This window comes from Mizuhopecten yessoensis, unplaced genomic scaffold (genome assembly GCF_002113885.1).
Source record: "Mizuhopecten yessoensis strain PY_sf001 unplaced genomic scaffold, ASM211388v2 scaffold8839.2, whole genome shotgun sequence".
NCBI lineage: Eukaryota > Metazoa > Mollusca > Bivalvia > Pectinida > Pectinidae > Mizuhopecten > Mizuhopecten yessoensis.
Window position 1 is genome coordinate 1 of NW_018407748.1, and position 12,101 is coordinate 12,101.

The 12,101-nt window shown below is 37.2% G+C and overlaps 1 protein-coding gene across 1 annotated transcript in view; it reads left to right on the forward strand.

Annotated features, from left to right (window-relative positions):
• Positions 1-171: 171 nt before the first annotated feature.
• LOC110456733 (malate dehydrogenase, cytoplasmic-like) overlaps positions 172-12,101 on the forward strand; it is a gene marked incomplete at its 5' end in the record, with an annotated part of 14,917 nt that continues 2,987 nt past the window's right edge. The window contains 6 exons of the mRNA XM_021507654.1: positions 172-270; positions 902-998; positions 3,168-3,343; positions 9,159-9,281; positions 10,244-10,420; positions 11,769-11,882. Coding sequence (XP_021363329.1) covers positions 172-270; positions 902-998; positions 3,168-3,343; positions 9,159-9,281; positions 10,244-10,420; positions 11,769-11,882 — 786 coding nt within the window. The remainder of the gene's footprint in view (positions 271-901; positions 999-3,167; positions 3,344-9,158; positions 9,282-10,243; positions 10,421-11,768; positions 11,883-12,101) is intronic.

A 12,101-nucleotide genomic window follows, 5' to 3' on the forward strand; every position in this document is an offset into this window, starting at 1 on the left:
GTGTAATAATATGTATGATAATTGATCAGAATTAATATAAAATGGCTCTTATTTCATTTAGTTGATGAATTGTTTGATTTCCATAATCACTAGTTTTTAAGAATTTTGATTTGAAGAATAAAAGAAGTATTTAACTGTAAATATATAAAACGGATGTGATCATATTTTCAGGAACCCCCAATTAAAGTTGTCATCACTGGGGCAGCAGGCCAGATTGCCTACTCACTCCTCTACTCTGTGGCAAAGGGAGATGTTTTTGGTAAAACACGGGTAGGTTTATTACATTTACTACTCTGTGGTCAAGAGAAATGTGTTCAAGAAAGACCAGAAAGCCACCAAGTTGTCAAATAATATTTTGCAGGTAAAACTGAATTTGTCCTAGAATATAGGTGTGAAATCCCATAAAGCTTCATGATTCACAGAATTTGGATACAAATTTTACACTTTCATTACTGTATACTTCTTGAAAGAGATATGGCAGGACTCAGGTTAAGTATTTAAAACCACAAGGCACTGTCTAGTGTCAGAAAAAAAATGTCTTGTATATTTGTTGTTTACGCATATGTCAAACATTTCTAATTTAGACGTATGTTATATTCCGATCTGGAGGGAATGAAACCAAAGACAGAAACGGGCCAACTATATCATGACAGCTTTATTAACTTTCATCGCGATATTTAGGCGACAGAGCTAGTGTAAGAATCTATTATTTTTCTCTTGGCACCGATACAAGTATGGTTCCTTTTCAATTTTCACCCGGTGAGGACAAATGGACGGCTTGTAAGCCTGTGCACTGGACGTAATGTAACATACTGAAGACCCATACATTGGCTTATCAGGCTTGTTGTTGGAGGAAAGCATTACTATCATATCAACCTATCGGACATGTTTATTTTTCCAGCCGGTTGAGCTGATGTTGCTGGACATTGAGCCAATGATGGGTGTACTGGGAGGTGTGGTCATGGAGATCATGGACTGTGCTCTCCCACTTGTTGCGAGTAAGTTGGAATAAAAAAAGTCAAAACTGTACCTTCACAGTTGTTTATACAAAATGTAGCACTGTTATGAAAATGACTGTGATGATTTGGTAATCCCGAGTATAAGGGCTGAAATCCTGCTTAGATATATCATTTTCATGTCAATGTAAAAATGTAGGAAAACCAGTTAAATGTCAAGTTCACCTGTTAAAAATTGCCTATGAAATTTCCTGAGTGTGAATTCTTAATTTGTCCTGAGATTGACTAGCCAAATACATTGAAATGTCTTTAAGTGCATATTAAAACACAATTGATTTAATTTGCCCAAACAGTGTCCACTCGATATCACAAGTAGTTACCCTTGTTATAATTTTGTATTGATATAATATACATTAACCTATTGCATACTTGTCGACATTTAATTGTTTTCATATGAGAAACCATGTGACAAACGATAAAGTACTGATAATGTGGCCCTGGTATATGTTAGAATCACCTTGTCTGTCCATCCTGTCTGTACTGTTTCTAAGTTACCTGACTGATTTTGATAGAGTTTTACATATAATCATTTCATCATGCATTTGTGTACCTTTTTTATGTACTTGCTGCACTGAGAGCGGGGCACTTATTATTGTACAAAAGATTACAGCAACACTGATGCTTACTTTGAGCAAGCTTGTAATATTTTTAAGCCGCGCTCGGCGGCTTATTAATTCTGTCCAGAGAACGAAATGACGGACCCACTTCCGTTCGGGGTGCTTGCGCATAATTCAGTATTGCATGCTTCCGCTATATAGTTTCGTTATAGTAAATAGAAAGTAGAATCTCTGACACTCACCTGTGGGTTACATAAAGTCTTCTGATACTCTTCTCCAAATAATAATCCATACTTTAAATAATTGCTGAAAACAAAAGGTTTATCTCCGGTGCATTCAACGAGTGTTGTGGTGATGAAATTCGTGCACTAGGTTTGAGCGTTTGAGCAACTCGGATTGCGGTCTGGGGAGTGTTACGCGTGTGAAACACATATGATTCGAGAAAGCACATGTGAAGACTGTCAAGCATTGACGCTGTCTGTAGAAGTAAAAAGTAAAAATATAAACTTATAAACCGTATGAGTGATGAAGTATAACCTCTATTTTGATGTTTGAAACGGTAACGTATATATGCCATATCGTGCTTAGGTTGATAACGGTAGACTAATGGCTCCGAGACGATATGTGAACTGTGTATGCTTATCAAACATTTTTGTAACACAGCATGCTATTTCTGGTGTATTTATTTATGAAAGTGTAGCCATTTAAGAATATGACACAACTGCCGCTGCTGTTTGACAAGAATTTGCGCCGTGTCAAAATAGTATCCAATTGGGTGTAAGGGAAATAACTCTTACGTTGGTAAAGTCGCATTGGGAAATATAATTCAAATATATTCCAAGAACATTTGTGAGATTTTGTATGTTCAATGACGGTAAATATAGTCGCTACAAATATTAATAATTTTCACTAATATGAATAAAAAATAAATAAAAGTAAAAGGAGTACAATGTCTCTTTTCTCCATGCATGTTTTCCCACTACTGTTAATTATCCTTCATTTAACAAGCAAAAAATTCACCGATTGCCACTTTGCACGTAAACGCTCATGTCACATCATTGGAGGATGCTAATTAATGAAAATTACAATAATGCGTCACACTTAAAGAGGGTGAAAAAAGAGGGAGAAATGTTTTTAAGGCATCATTTAAGAGGTGATTGATTTTGAAAATCCTAAATGCAACATCATCAGATGACCTGATTTTAAATTAGCAGAATACAGAACACATATCTGAGGTATTATAGTAGATATTGATGCTCAACGTGTTACTGAAGCAATTAAATTTAAAGTGGTGAGCAGGTNATTAAATTTAAAGTGGTGAGCGGCTGTAATGTCACACTGACATAATTCTAGTTTATTTTTCATTTTGTTTAATCATTCTGGTGGAGTAACTTCCAATTTTTTTTTGTATTTCATCGTTTTATGGAAATCCCAGGCATAAAATTCCTATTTAATTTTTGAGATATATTTTTTAAAATCTGGGCCTGATCTCATTAGCAGACTTAGACACTAAACTGGTTATACAATGTTGTTCTGATTGTGGTTACATATAGGAAATATTTGATGTTTGAGGTGCCTGATGTCTATATTACAGATGTGGTGGGCACGGCAGACCCAGAGGTAGCCTTTGACAATGCTGATGTGGCCATGCTGGTTGGGGCCATGCCACGACGGGAGGGAATGGAACGTAAAGATCTGCTCAAGGCCAATGTCAAGATCTTCAAAAGTCAAGGAGAAGCAATGGATAAAAAAGCCAAGAAAACCATCAAGGTGCTTAGTAGACACTTGGTATCCAATAAATCAACATTTACAATTTCTGTTTAAAGAAATAATCAAATATTTCAAGTACATACTATGTACTTAAAATATTTGATTATTTCTTTTAACAGAAATTACACTTATATACTCGCATCATGCAGGCACATTTCTCTCTAACAGCTGTTATATTACCAACAACACTAATTTAGGAATTGTATGAAAATGTTTTTCAATTTTAAGCTCATCTGAGTCACTGGTTTTTGTCTGACCTGCAAACAGTCAACTTCTCAGAAACTGTATGTCAGACTTTGATGAACTTGGTGGTAGTTATTAGCTTGCAGTGGAGTTAGAATTGATATTTAAGTAGTTGCTGAACTCCAAAGGGGCTGTGGACTGGGGTCATATGGGGTCACAGTGTGCAAAACCTCCAAAAGACATCTATTCTGAAATTTAACTCACAGATTTTCACCACTATTCCATAAAATGATTCTTCGATGATGAGTATAAGATTTTTAAGAAGAGGTTGACTTCCGGGGCCAGGGGTCGAGGAACTGGGTAATAAGGGGGTTACAAAAGTGCAAATCTAACAACAGTATCACTCACCTGGAAATGTTAGCAAAAATGAAGTTGAAATAGCCAGATGTTGCTGGTAGTGTACACATATTACATGGTTAGTCAGGGGTTATATTTATATGCAATTGGACAAAATCTTGTCATTCCTACAGGAATAAAAGGATTTTGACCAACCATTTATACAAAATTAAGTCCCCTTCACCCAAGGATGCTTTAAACCAAATATGGACAAAAACCTGTTATTCCTACAGAAGAATAAGGATTTTAAAGCCATTTTTCTATTTTCCCTATTTGGCCCCACCCCTCTGCCCCCAGGGAGTTCAAACCCACCATTTATACAAAATTGATTTCCCTTCCAAAAAGGATGCTGTTGTTCAAATTTGGTTAAAATACCTTCATCCCAACGGAAGAACAAGGATATTAAAGCTATTCCTCTATATCCTTTATTTGGCCCCGCCTCTCTGTCCCCAGGAGGGTCAGACCGACCATTTATACAAAATTTGTTCCCCTTCACACAAGGATGCTTTATACCAAATTTGGACAAATTCCTGTTGTTCCTACAGAAGAAGAATGATTTTGAAGAATTTGCTATGTTTCCCCTATTGAGCCCTGCCCCTCTGCCCCTAGGAGTTCACTCCCATGGTTTATACAAAATTAAGTCCCCTTGGCCCAAGGATGCTCCAGACTGAATTAGGATAAAATCCCTTAATCTCAACGGTAGAAGCATTTTAAAGGTTTTAGCTCTATTTCCCCTATTGGGCCCTGTCCCTCTGACCTAAGCAGGGCCATACCCTATTTATACAAAACTGAGTTCCCTTGGCCCAAGCATGCTCCGGACTAAATTAGGATAAAATCCCTTAATCCCTACGGTAGAAGAAGAATTTTAAAGGCTCAATTTCTATTTACCCTATTGGGCTCCGCCCCTCTGCCCCCAGGGGGGTCACACCCACTGTTTATACAAAATTAAGTCTCCTTTGCCCAAGGATGCTCCAGACAAAATAAGGATAATATCCCTTAATTCCTATGGTAGGAGAAGGATTTTGAAGGTTTTAGCTCTATTTCCCCTATTTGGCCCCGCCCCTCTGGCCCCAGGGGGGGCCACACCCACCACTGATACAAAATTGAGTCCCCTTCACCCAAGGATGCTCCAGACTAAATTAGGATAAAATCCTTTTTACACATACAATAAAATTGTCTATGTGACGTTTCTGTGACTAGTACGATATGTACACCGTCACCTTCATCAGACAAATGACTAATGAAGCGTATGCACACAAAGGTGTAAAATGTGTACGAGTTGTCTATAAAATCATGTCGATTTCGGCTACGAAAGCGTAGCTGAATTGAGTCATTTTGGTACATATATAACAACTATTGTACATACGTTTCCAGCGTAGCTGAAATCGAAATCAATTTTATGGACAACTCGTACACATAGTAAATTTTATTGGTTGTGTAAAAAGAACCTGAAACAACCTGAAGAAAATGTTTAGAAATAGGATAAAATCCCTTTATTCCTACAGTAAAATAAGNACCTGCCATTATTTGCCTCGGACTTTCTGCCGGTAAATTTCAGGAGGAATCGGGCGGAGGCTCCATCACAGCATTCCTTGGCAACAAGTCTGGTACTACTTCCTGCTCCAGGGACTCAATGACAGCTTCACAGGGACAGAAAGCCAGCATTGCTTCCTTCTTCAAGTCCAAAGTGTCAACATCAGAATTTGATCAAATAGACAATGGTGAAGATTTTACTTTGGACAGCAGTGATATTGATTGTTCCTCTTTTGATTTGTCCTCACAAAGAACGACGAGTTCATCAGAACTTCCAAATAAGGAGACATCGTGTTCTGACAGTGTTCTCTTAGCCTCACAAAGGCAGCCAAGTTTGGGTAGGATCCAAAGTTTCTTTACAAAAGTTTGTACTAGTAGTGATGGAAACTGTAAACAGTCTATACCCAATGGTGATTCCAATTCTCAGATTGAAGGCCAAGCTTCTGTCTCTAAGTTGGAGCATAAAAATGTTTTTATTGGTGTCTCAGACAAAACAGAAAAGAAAGGATTTTTTGCATCTAGGAAAAATGTTAAATTAGAATCTTTTAGAAAAGGTATACCAAATATGACCAAGGATGTGTCGCTGGCGAACAAGTCTGATGTACAAGAGGAAGAACTATATCAGGATAACAATATAGATAAAGACTTGGCGCAGAGTCTATCACACAATATTGAACAGGAAACATTACAACATTTGACATCATACGATGCTGAAACCCAAAACCCAACATTTAAATCACCAAACCCTCCAGCTAGCAATTCAAATGAGAGCATTACTTCTGATTTAGCATCAGTTGTGAGTTCTGATGAGGATTATCTTGCCTGTGAGAAGTGCCAGAAGAGAATCTTGGTTTGGGATCTACCTGAACATATGGATTTCCATTTTGCAGAGGACTTGCAAAAGTCTCTGGTCTATACAACGCCTCCTGCAGTGAAACGTAAACATGACGGTAACTTGCCAACGCATAACAAGAAACTTAAAACAAAACAGACAGCTAGCTCCAAGACTATTGACAGCTTCTTTGGTAAACACTAATGTGGCTTTGTTTTTCTTTAATTTCAACTTATTGTGACATTGTGAAGTGAAATCTTTTTATTTTTCATTTCTGTATGATTGACCTGTTTTGTATAACCTACATGACAAACAACTATAAGGTTGGCGGCAATGACTGTATACCGAGCGGTCCTGGCCTCCAACCACAGATAACCCTGGTGGTTCATTGTGCACATTTATACATGTATGGTATTTCTGAATTGTTAGCTGGAAGATTAGCAGGTTTTGTTGTTGATGAAATGCAGGATTAGCTTGAGATATTTGTTTTATGTAAAGGACACAAGATATTGTCTGACCCCTGAATTTCATGGTCAAAACTTTGTGATTACGTCAACATTATTAAGGTTATATCTGGAAAATAGCTGTCATGCGATGTGTATCACATTGTAGAATATTTAACCAATGTACGTGAAGGGAGGTAACTCTACCTGTTTTGTGGTACAGATCAGTAACTTGTTCTCAACATCTGTGACAACTTCATTCCCTTCAAGGAAGTATTTTACTATTTCAAATAATAATGATTTAATGTACTGAGGCAATGGGTCTACTGCTAAGTTTGCACACTGAATACCAGGCCAAGATTTCTAGCTGAGATGTTTTTTTCCAAAAAGTGAATTCATCAAGAAAAATTAATATTTAAAAGAAAATAAATACTTCAACGACCTCTAAATAACTAGAATGCTTTAAAAGAATCCATGCCTGGTCTACATAAAAGATTTTGGTCATGCAATTTAAATACGACTTCAGTAGTTTTATGCAAGAAGAGTGAAGCTGCATCTTGAGGGTGTAGTGATTGATACTCAGGGTACAGATCACAAATTTGTAGTTTTCTATAAAATTCTATTGCATGAATTATGATATGTCCCTTAATTCATGACATCTGTAATGGAGTTTTATTTGTTAAAAATCTCTATGTTATATCTACTAAATGTTGAAATATTACAACACTGTTACTTGAACATTTTTAAATAATATTTATTCCCCGATTTCCATTCTGGAAGACATTTAAACAGAATGTTATTGATACTGTATCGTGAAGGTCATTTATATTTATTAAAATGTTTAGGGTCATATTAACCTGTCAGTTATATTTATTTCAAAGATTGTGTTCAGGGCATTAGAATATTGACCCTCGGGTTCAGATTTCCTGTCTACATACAGGACATGGGTGATACAATCTATTTACTCTTTGTAATGAATAGTTGACAGGGCATACATTTAACTCTCAGCCCGCTGACCATTTAAATACAACTACAATAGCTTTTATCACTGATTTTTGTCAAATCAAAACATTCCAAATCACTGAATATCTACAGAAGAAAGTCATTTGATGTGTGTAGTTTACTGAATGTTTAGGCTCCTGGAAAATGCCAAGTGTACAGGAAAAGTGCAGCATATACATCTGGGGTACCTTAGGTGGGTCAGTTGTAATTACCATGTTGTTTCCTGTTACCAGTATTAACTATTTGCNCACTACCACTGTTTATACAAAATTGAGTCCCATTGGCCCATGGATGCTCCAGACTCAATTATGATAAAATCCCTTATTCCCTACAGTAGAAGAAGGATTTTAAAGGTTTTAGCTCTATTTCCCCTATTGGGCCCCACCCCTCTGCTCCCAGGGGGGGCCACACCCACCGTTTATACAAAATTGAGCCCCCTTGGCTTTTAAGAATGCTCCAGACCAAATTTAGTCAAAATCTACCTAGCCGTTCAGGACAAGTAGCGTTTTAAGGGAAAAGTTGACGGACGGACGGACGACGGATGGACGACGGACGCTGCGGTATGGCATAAGGTGNGTAACCAGTATCTGACAGTATGTTCCTGTTACCGGTATCTGACAGTATGTTCCCATTTNAAGGTGAGCTAAAAATGATATCTCTAATGAAAGTAACTTACAAATAGTTTTTCATGATCATTCCAATATATAATTAAATGATCCATGGATGATAAGGATAACTGAATTTTATAAAAAGATTTTTTCCTCTAAACAACATGATTTAAAATGATCTATAGATGATGAAGATAAGAATTTATAATCCAGGAAGGGCTGAACCGCCCAGGTGAACTCAGGGGCTGCTTGTTAATTTGTTATTAGTGCAAAGGCTGCAAATGACATTTCCTATGAAAGATGCTGGTGGATTCAGACCTAAGTTCTGTATAAACAAACTTTGTTCACTATGCCCAACGTTAACATTAGGGGACACTTGGAGGCACAGTAGTCTTATGGTAGGATGCCAAGCTCATGACCTAACTAAGGGATGCAGGTTTGAGTCACGTCACAGCGCTGTGTTGTATCTTTGAACAAGATACTTTACTCCACTTGTTCCAGTCTATTCAGCTGTAAATGAGTACGGTGTCGGGCAGTGCTGGAGTTGTTAAATGCTAGCTGTGAGTGCCTAAATGGCAGCACCGGCTGTATGCTCCCCAGGGAGTTGAAAAAGTTATTGGCTGGTTATTAAGGCCCTTTAACCACGGATAATAATTTGTGAACTGCTTTGAGACGACTTACCAACGAGGTTGTGATAAAGCAGTACCATAAGAAGCTGAAATTATTATTATAACACTATTCTCTCTAGTAACTGTTAAGGCCCATGGGCCTCTTGTCATTAGAAACTTACCATACCTATGTAACTGATTCTTTTCCAGGTGGTAGTTGTGGGTAACCCAGCCAACACTAATGCCCTGATCTGCTCCAAATATGCTCCTTCAATTCCCAAGACAAACTTCTCAGCCCTAACTCGTCTTGACCAAAACAGGGCACAAGCACAGGTAGGTTGACACTAGTCACTTATTTTATGCCCTGTCACCAAAAGGTTTGGGACGTTTTAAGTTATCCCTGTCCCGATGTATATATGGCCAGTTAAGTTTTTGCATTTAGGTTGATTCTGGACCAAGTACTACAGCTAGGGTCTTGCTCTTGTGCCTTCATGAGTATTGCATATTAACACTTTTTTTGTAGCTATCACCTTTGACCTTTGTAACTTAGGTAAATAATTTTCTGCTCCTGTAGGCAAAATTTGTTAAAACTTTATATAGTGCATCCTCAAAATTCCAGGGTTCTACTCTCTTATGTTCTGTGTACACCTGGAATAGGTCACAATCGAAGGCTCTGTACACACCACCTTGTGTATAATACAAGTTAGACTAGTTTGATTCTTTTATGCACATCAAATTAACGTCGCAGCAATGTAACAGTTATATTGACAGACTTTGAAGTTAGATGTCTCTCCTCTGTAATCTTCAAAGAACAGTTATCAGCCTAACAAAGTCTTCAAAGAACAGGTATCAGCCTAACAAAGTCTTCAAAGAACAGGTATCAGCCTAACGTATGTTTTTTACCTGAAACCAATCAAATAGCTTAACTGCGTGCCACTGATTTTGTCATATTCCTAGGGAAAAGAGAACTAAGTGAGTGTTACCCCTAGAATCCTCAGGTAGATGTAGTGTTTCCTAGCTAAAATATTAAGTTAATAGTTGCTATGAATAGAAAATTTTGTTTCTGCACAATATGTTGAGTTCCTGTAGAGATACCTAGTAAATGTGATGTGATGTAAAGCAGAAAATGTTTCTGTTTTGCATAAAAAAATGTATGATTGCCTTCCTGTTTTGGAATGTGTTATCCACTGTGGCACATAATACAGAAATAGCCAACAAACTCTTCACTCATGTTATAGGAAACTTTCTTCAAAACATATACCAAGGTATATCTCATTTTTATGGTTGATTTTTAGGTTGCTCGCAGGTTGGAAGTTCCGTGCAATGCTGTCACTGACTGCATCATCTGGGGAAACCATTCATCAACCCAGTTTCCAGATCTGGCCAATGCAAAGGTCACAATTGATGGAAAGGTGGATGATGTTATTTCAAAAATTCAGGACAACGACTGGGTCCACAATGAGTTTGTAGCTGTGAGTAATTGTTTCCAGTTTTTTCAATACATGTCAAGTTTTTCAACCAAACTGGCCTAAAAGGGCCAAGTGAGCTTATACCATGGTGTTCTACATGGCTATTAGTGGTGATTAGTCAAGTTCAAGGGGTCAAAAATCACACTTGACAACTTTTGACAACCATTTCCTTAGGTGAGGGGGCAAACATGCCATATCTAACAATTTGAGTGTGAGACTCACAAAGTTACTTCAGAAAAAATATTCCTCACAGCATGAGACACATTTATCACAAATTTCCCAAAATGAAGCAGTTTGGTCAATCTTTGTGAATAAACAATACAATACAATACACTGACCTTGGTCACTGAGAGGTCTAAAGTCATGCGCCACTGGCCAGGTCAATTAGCAGCATAGGTGTGGCACATGGCTTGGTGTCATGCTCACTGATGTGTGAACTTTTAGGCTATTAAATCGGGGATCCCCCATCCAGTAGGGCTAGTTGCTAATTAATATGCGATGACAGTGGGTATGAACATTAAACAGCCTCATAAGAGCTGTTTTACCGAAAAGGAAATGTAAGTTGTGACTATAAAATTGAAACCGGACACCGACATTGAAATCAGAATTTATTCTCTCGTTTTTATCATTTTTGTCCAGAGGCATGCTAGAATGAAGAAAATACAAATAAACAATCTTTACCAAGTTTTAAAACCACAGTTGTCAAATTGGTAAAACATTAAAGCAATTTCTTTTCAATAATTAAGGGGCCTATTTTGATGATGTTTGACCAGTGACATACTTGGATAAAGGGCTACAATAATTGTTCTGCTTCAAATAAATAACCTTGACCCACTTTTAAGGTCACAGGAGTAAAAATTCAAACATAAAACCTTTAAGAGCATCTTTACATTTTTCTTCAATCGTTGACTTTGTTTGGATTTGACTTTATATCCCTATTATTCCAGGTATAAATTTGCAGCTGTGATGAAATTTGTAATAAATCAAAATCAAGAGATTTCTGTCACAATAGTGATATTTAGCATTAAGGTTCCTGAGAGGTCATTGTTGTAAGTCAAAAGAGAATTTATGTTTTTTTTCTTAAATTTTTCACATGATTTAACATTCTTTAAATAGATGAGCTAATATGCTGTTATGTTTCTCTATTTCTGATAGTTGGATTTTTCATTTTCAATAGCATTGGCTCCTAGTTGGATTTCTAATTTTGAAACATTAATGACTTCTGAGAGCACTGCATGTTCTATACTTACAGAGGATGCAAGAATGTTATCCTGAACTCACTATTCAATAATAAGTGTTAAAAACTGAAATGTTTCTCTGCTAGAGATGATCATTAAACATTTTCCAACAGACGGTGCAGAAGCGAGGGGCTGCTGTAATAGCAGCAAGGAAACTGTCAAGTGCTATGTCTGCAGCTAACGCCATTGTTGATCATGTTAGAGACTGGTGGTGTGGAACTGGAGAAGTAAGTTCATGTATTATTGAATTCTATTTTTAGGTCACCTGAGCTTTGCTCAAGTGACCTATTCTAATCGCTTTACGTCCGTCGTCGTCTGTCGTCCGTCGTGCGTAAACTTTTTACATTTCAACTTCTTCTCAAGAACCAGTGAATGGATTTTTTTCAAACTTGTTCAGAATCATCCTTGGTAGATGAGGCTACAAAATTGTAAAATTGGGATTCCTA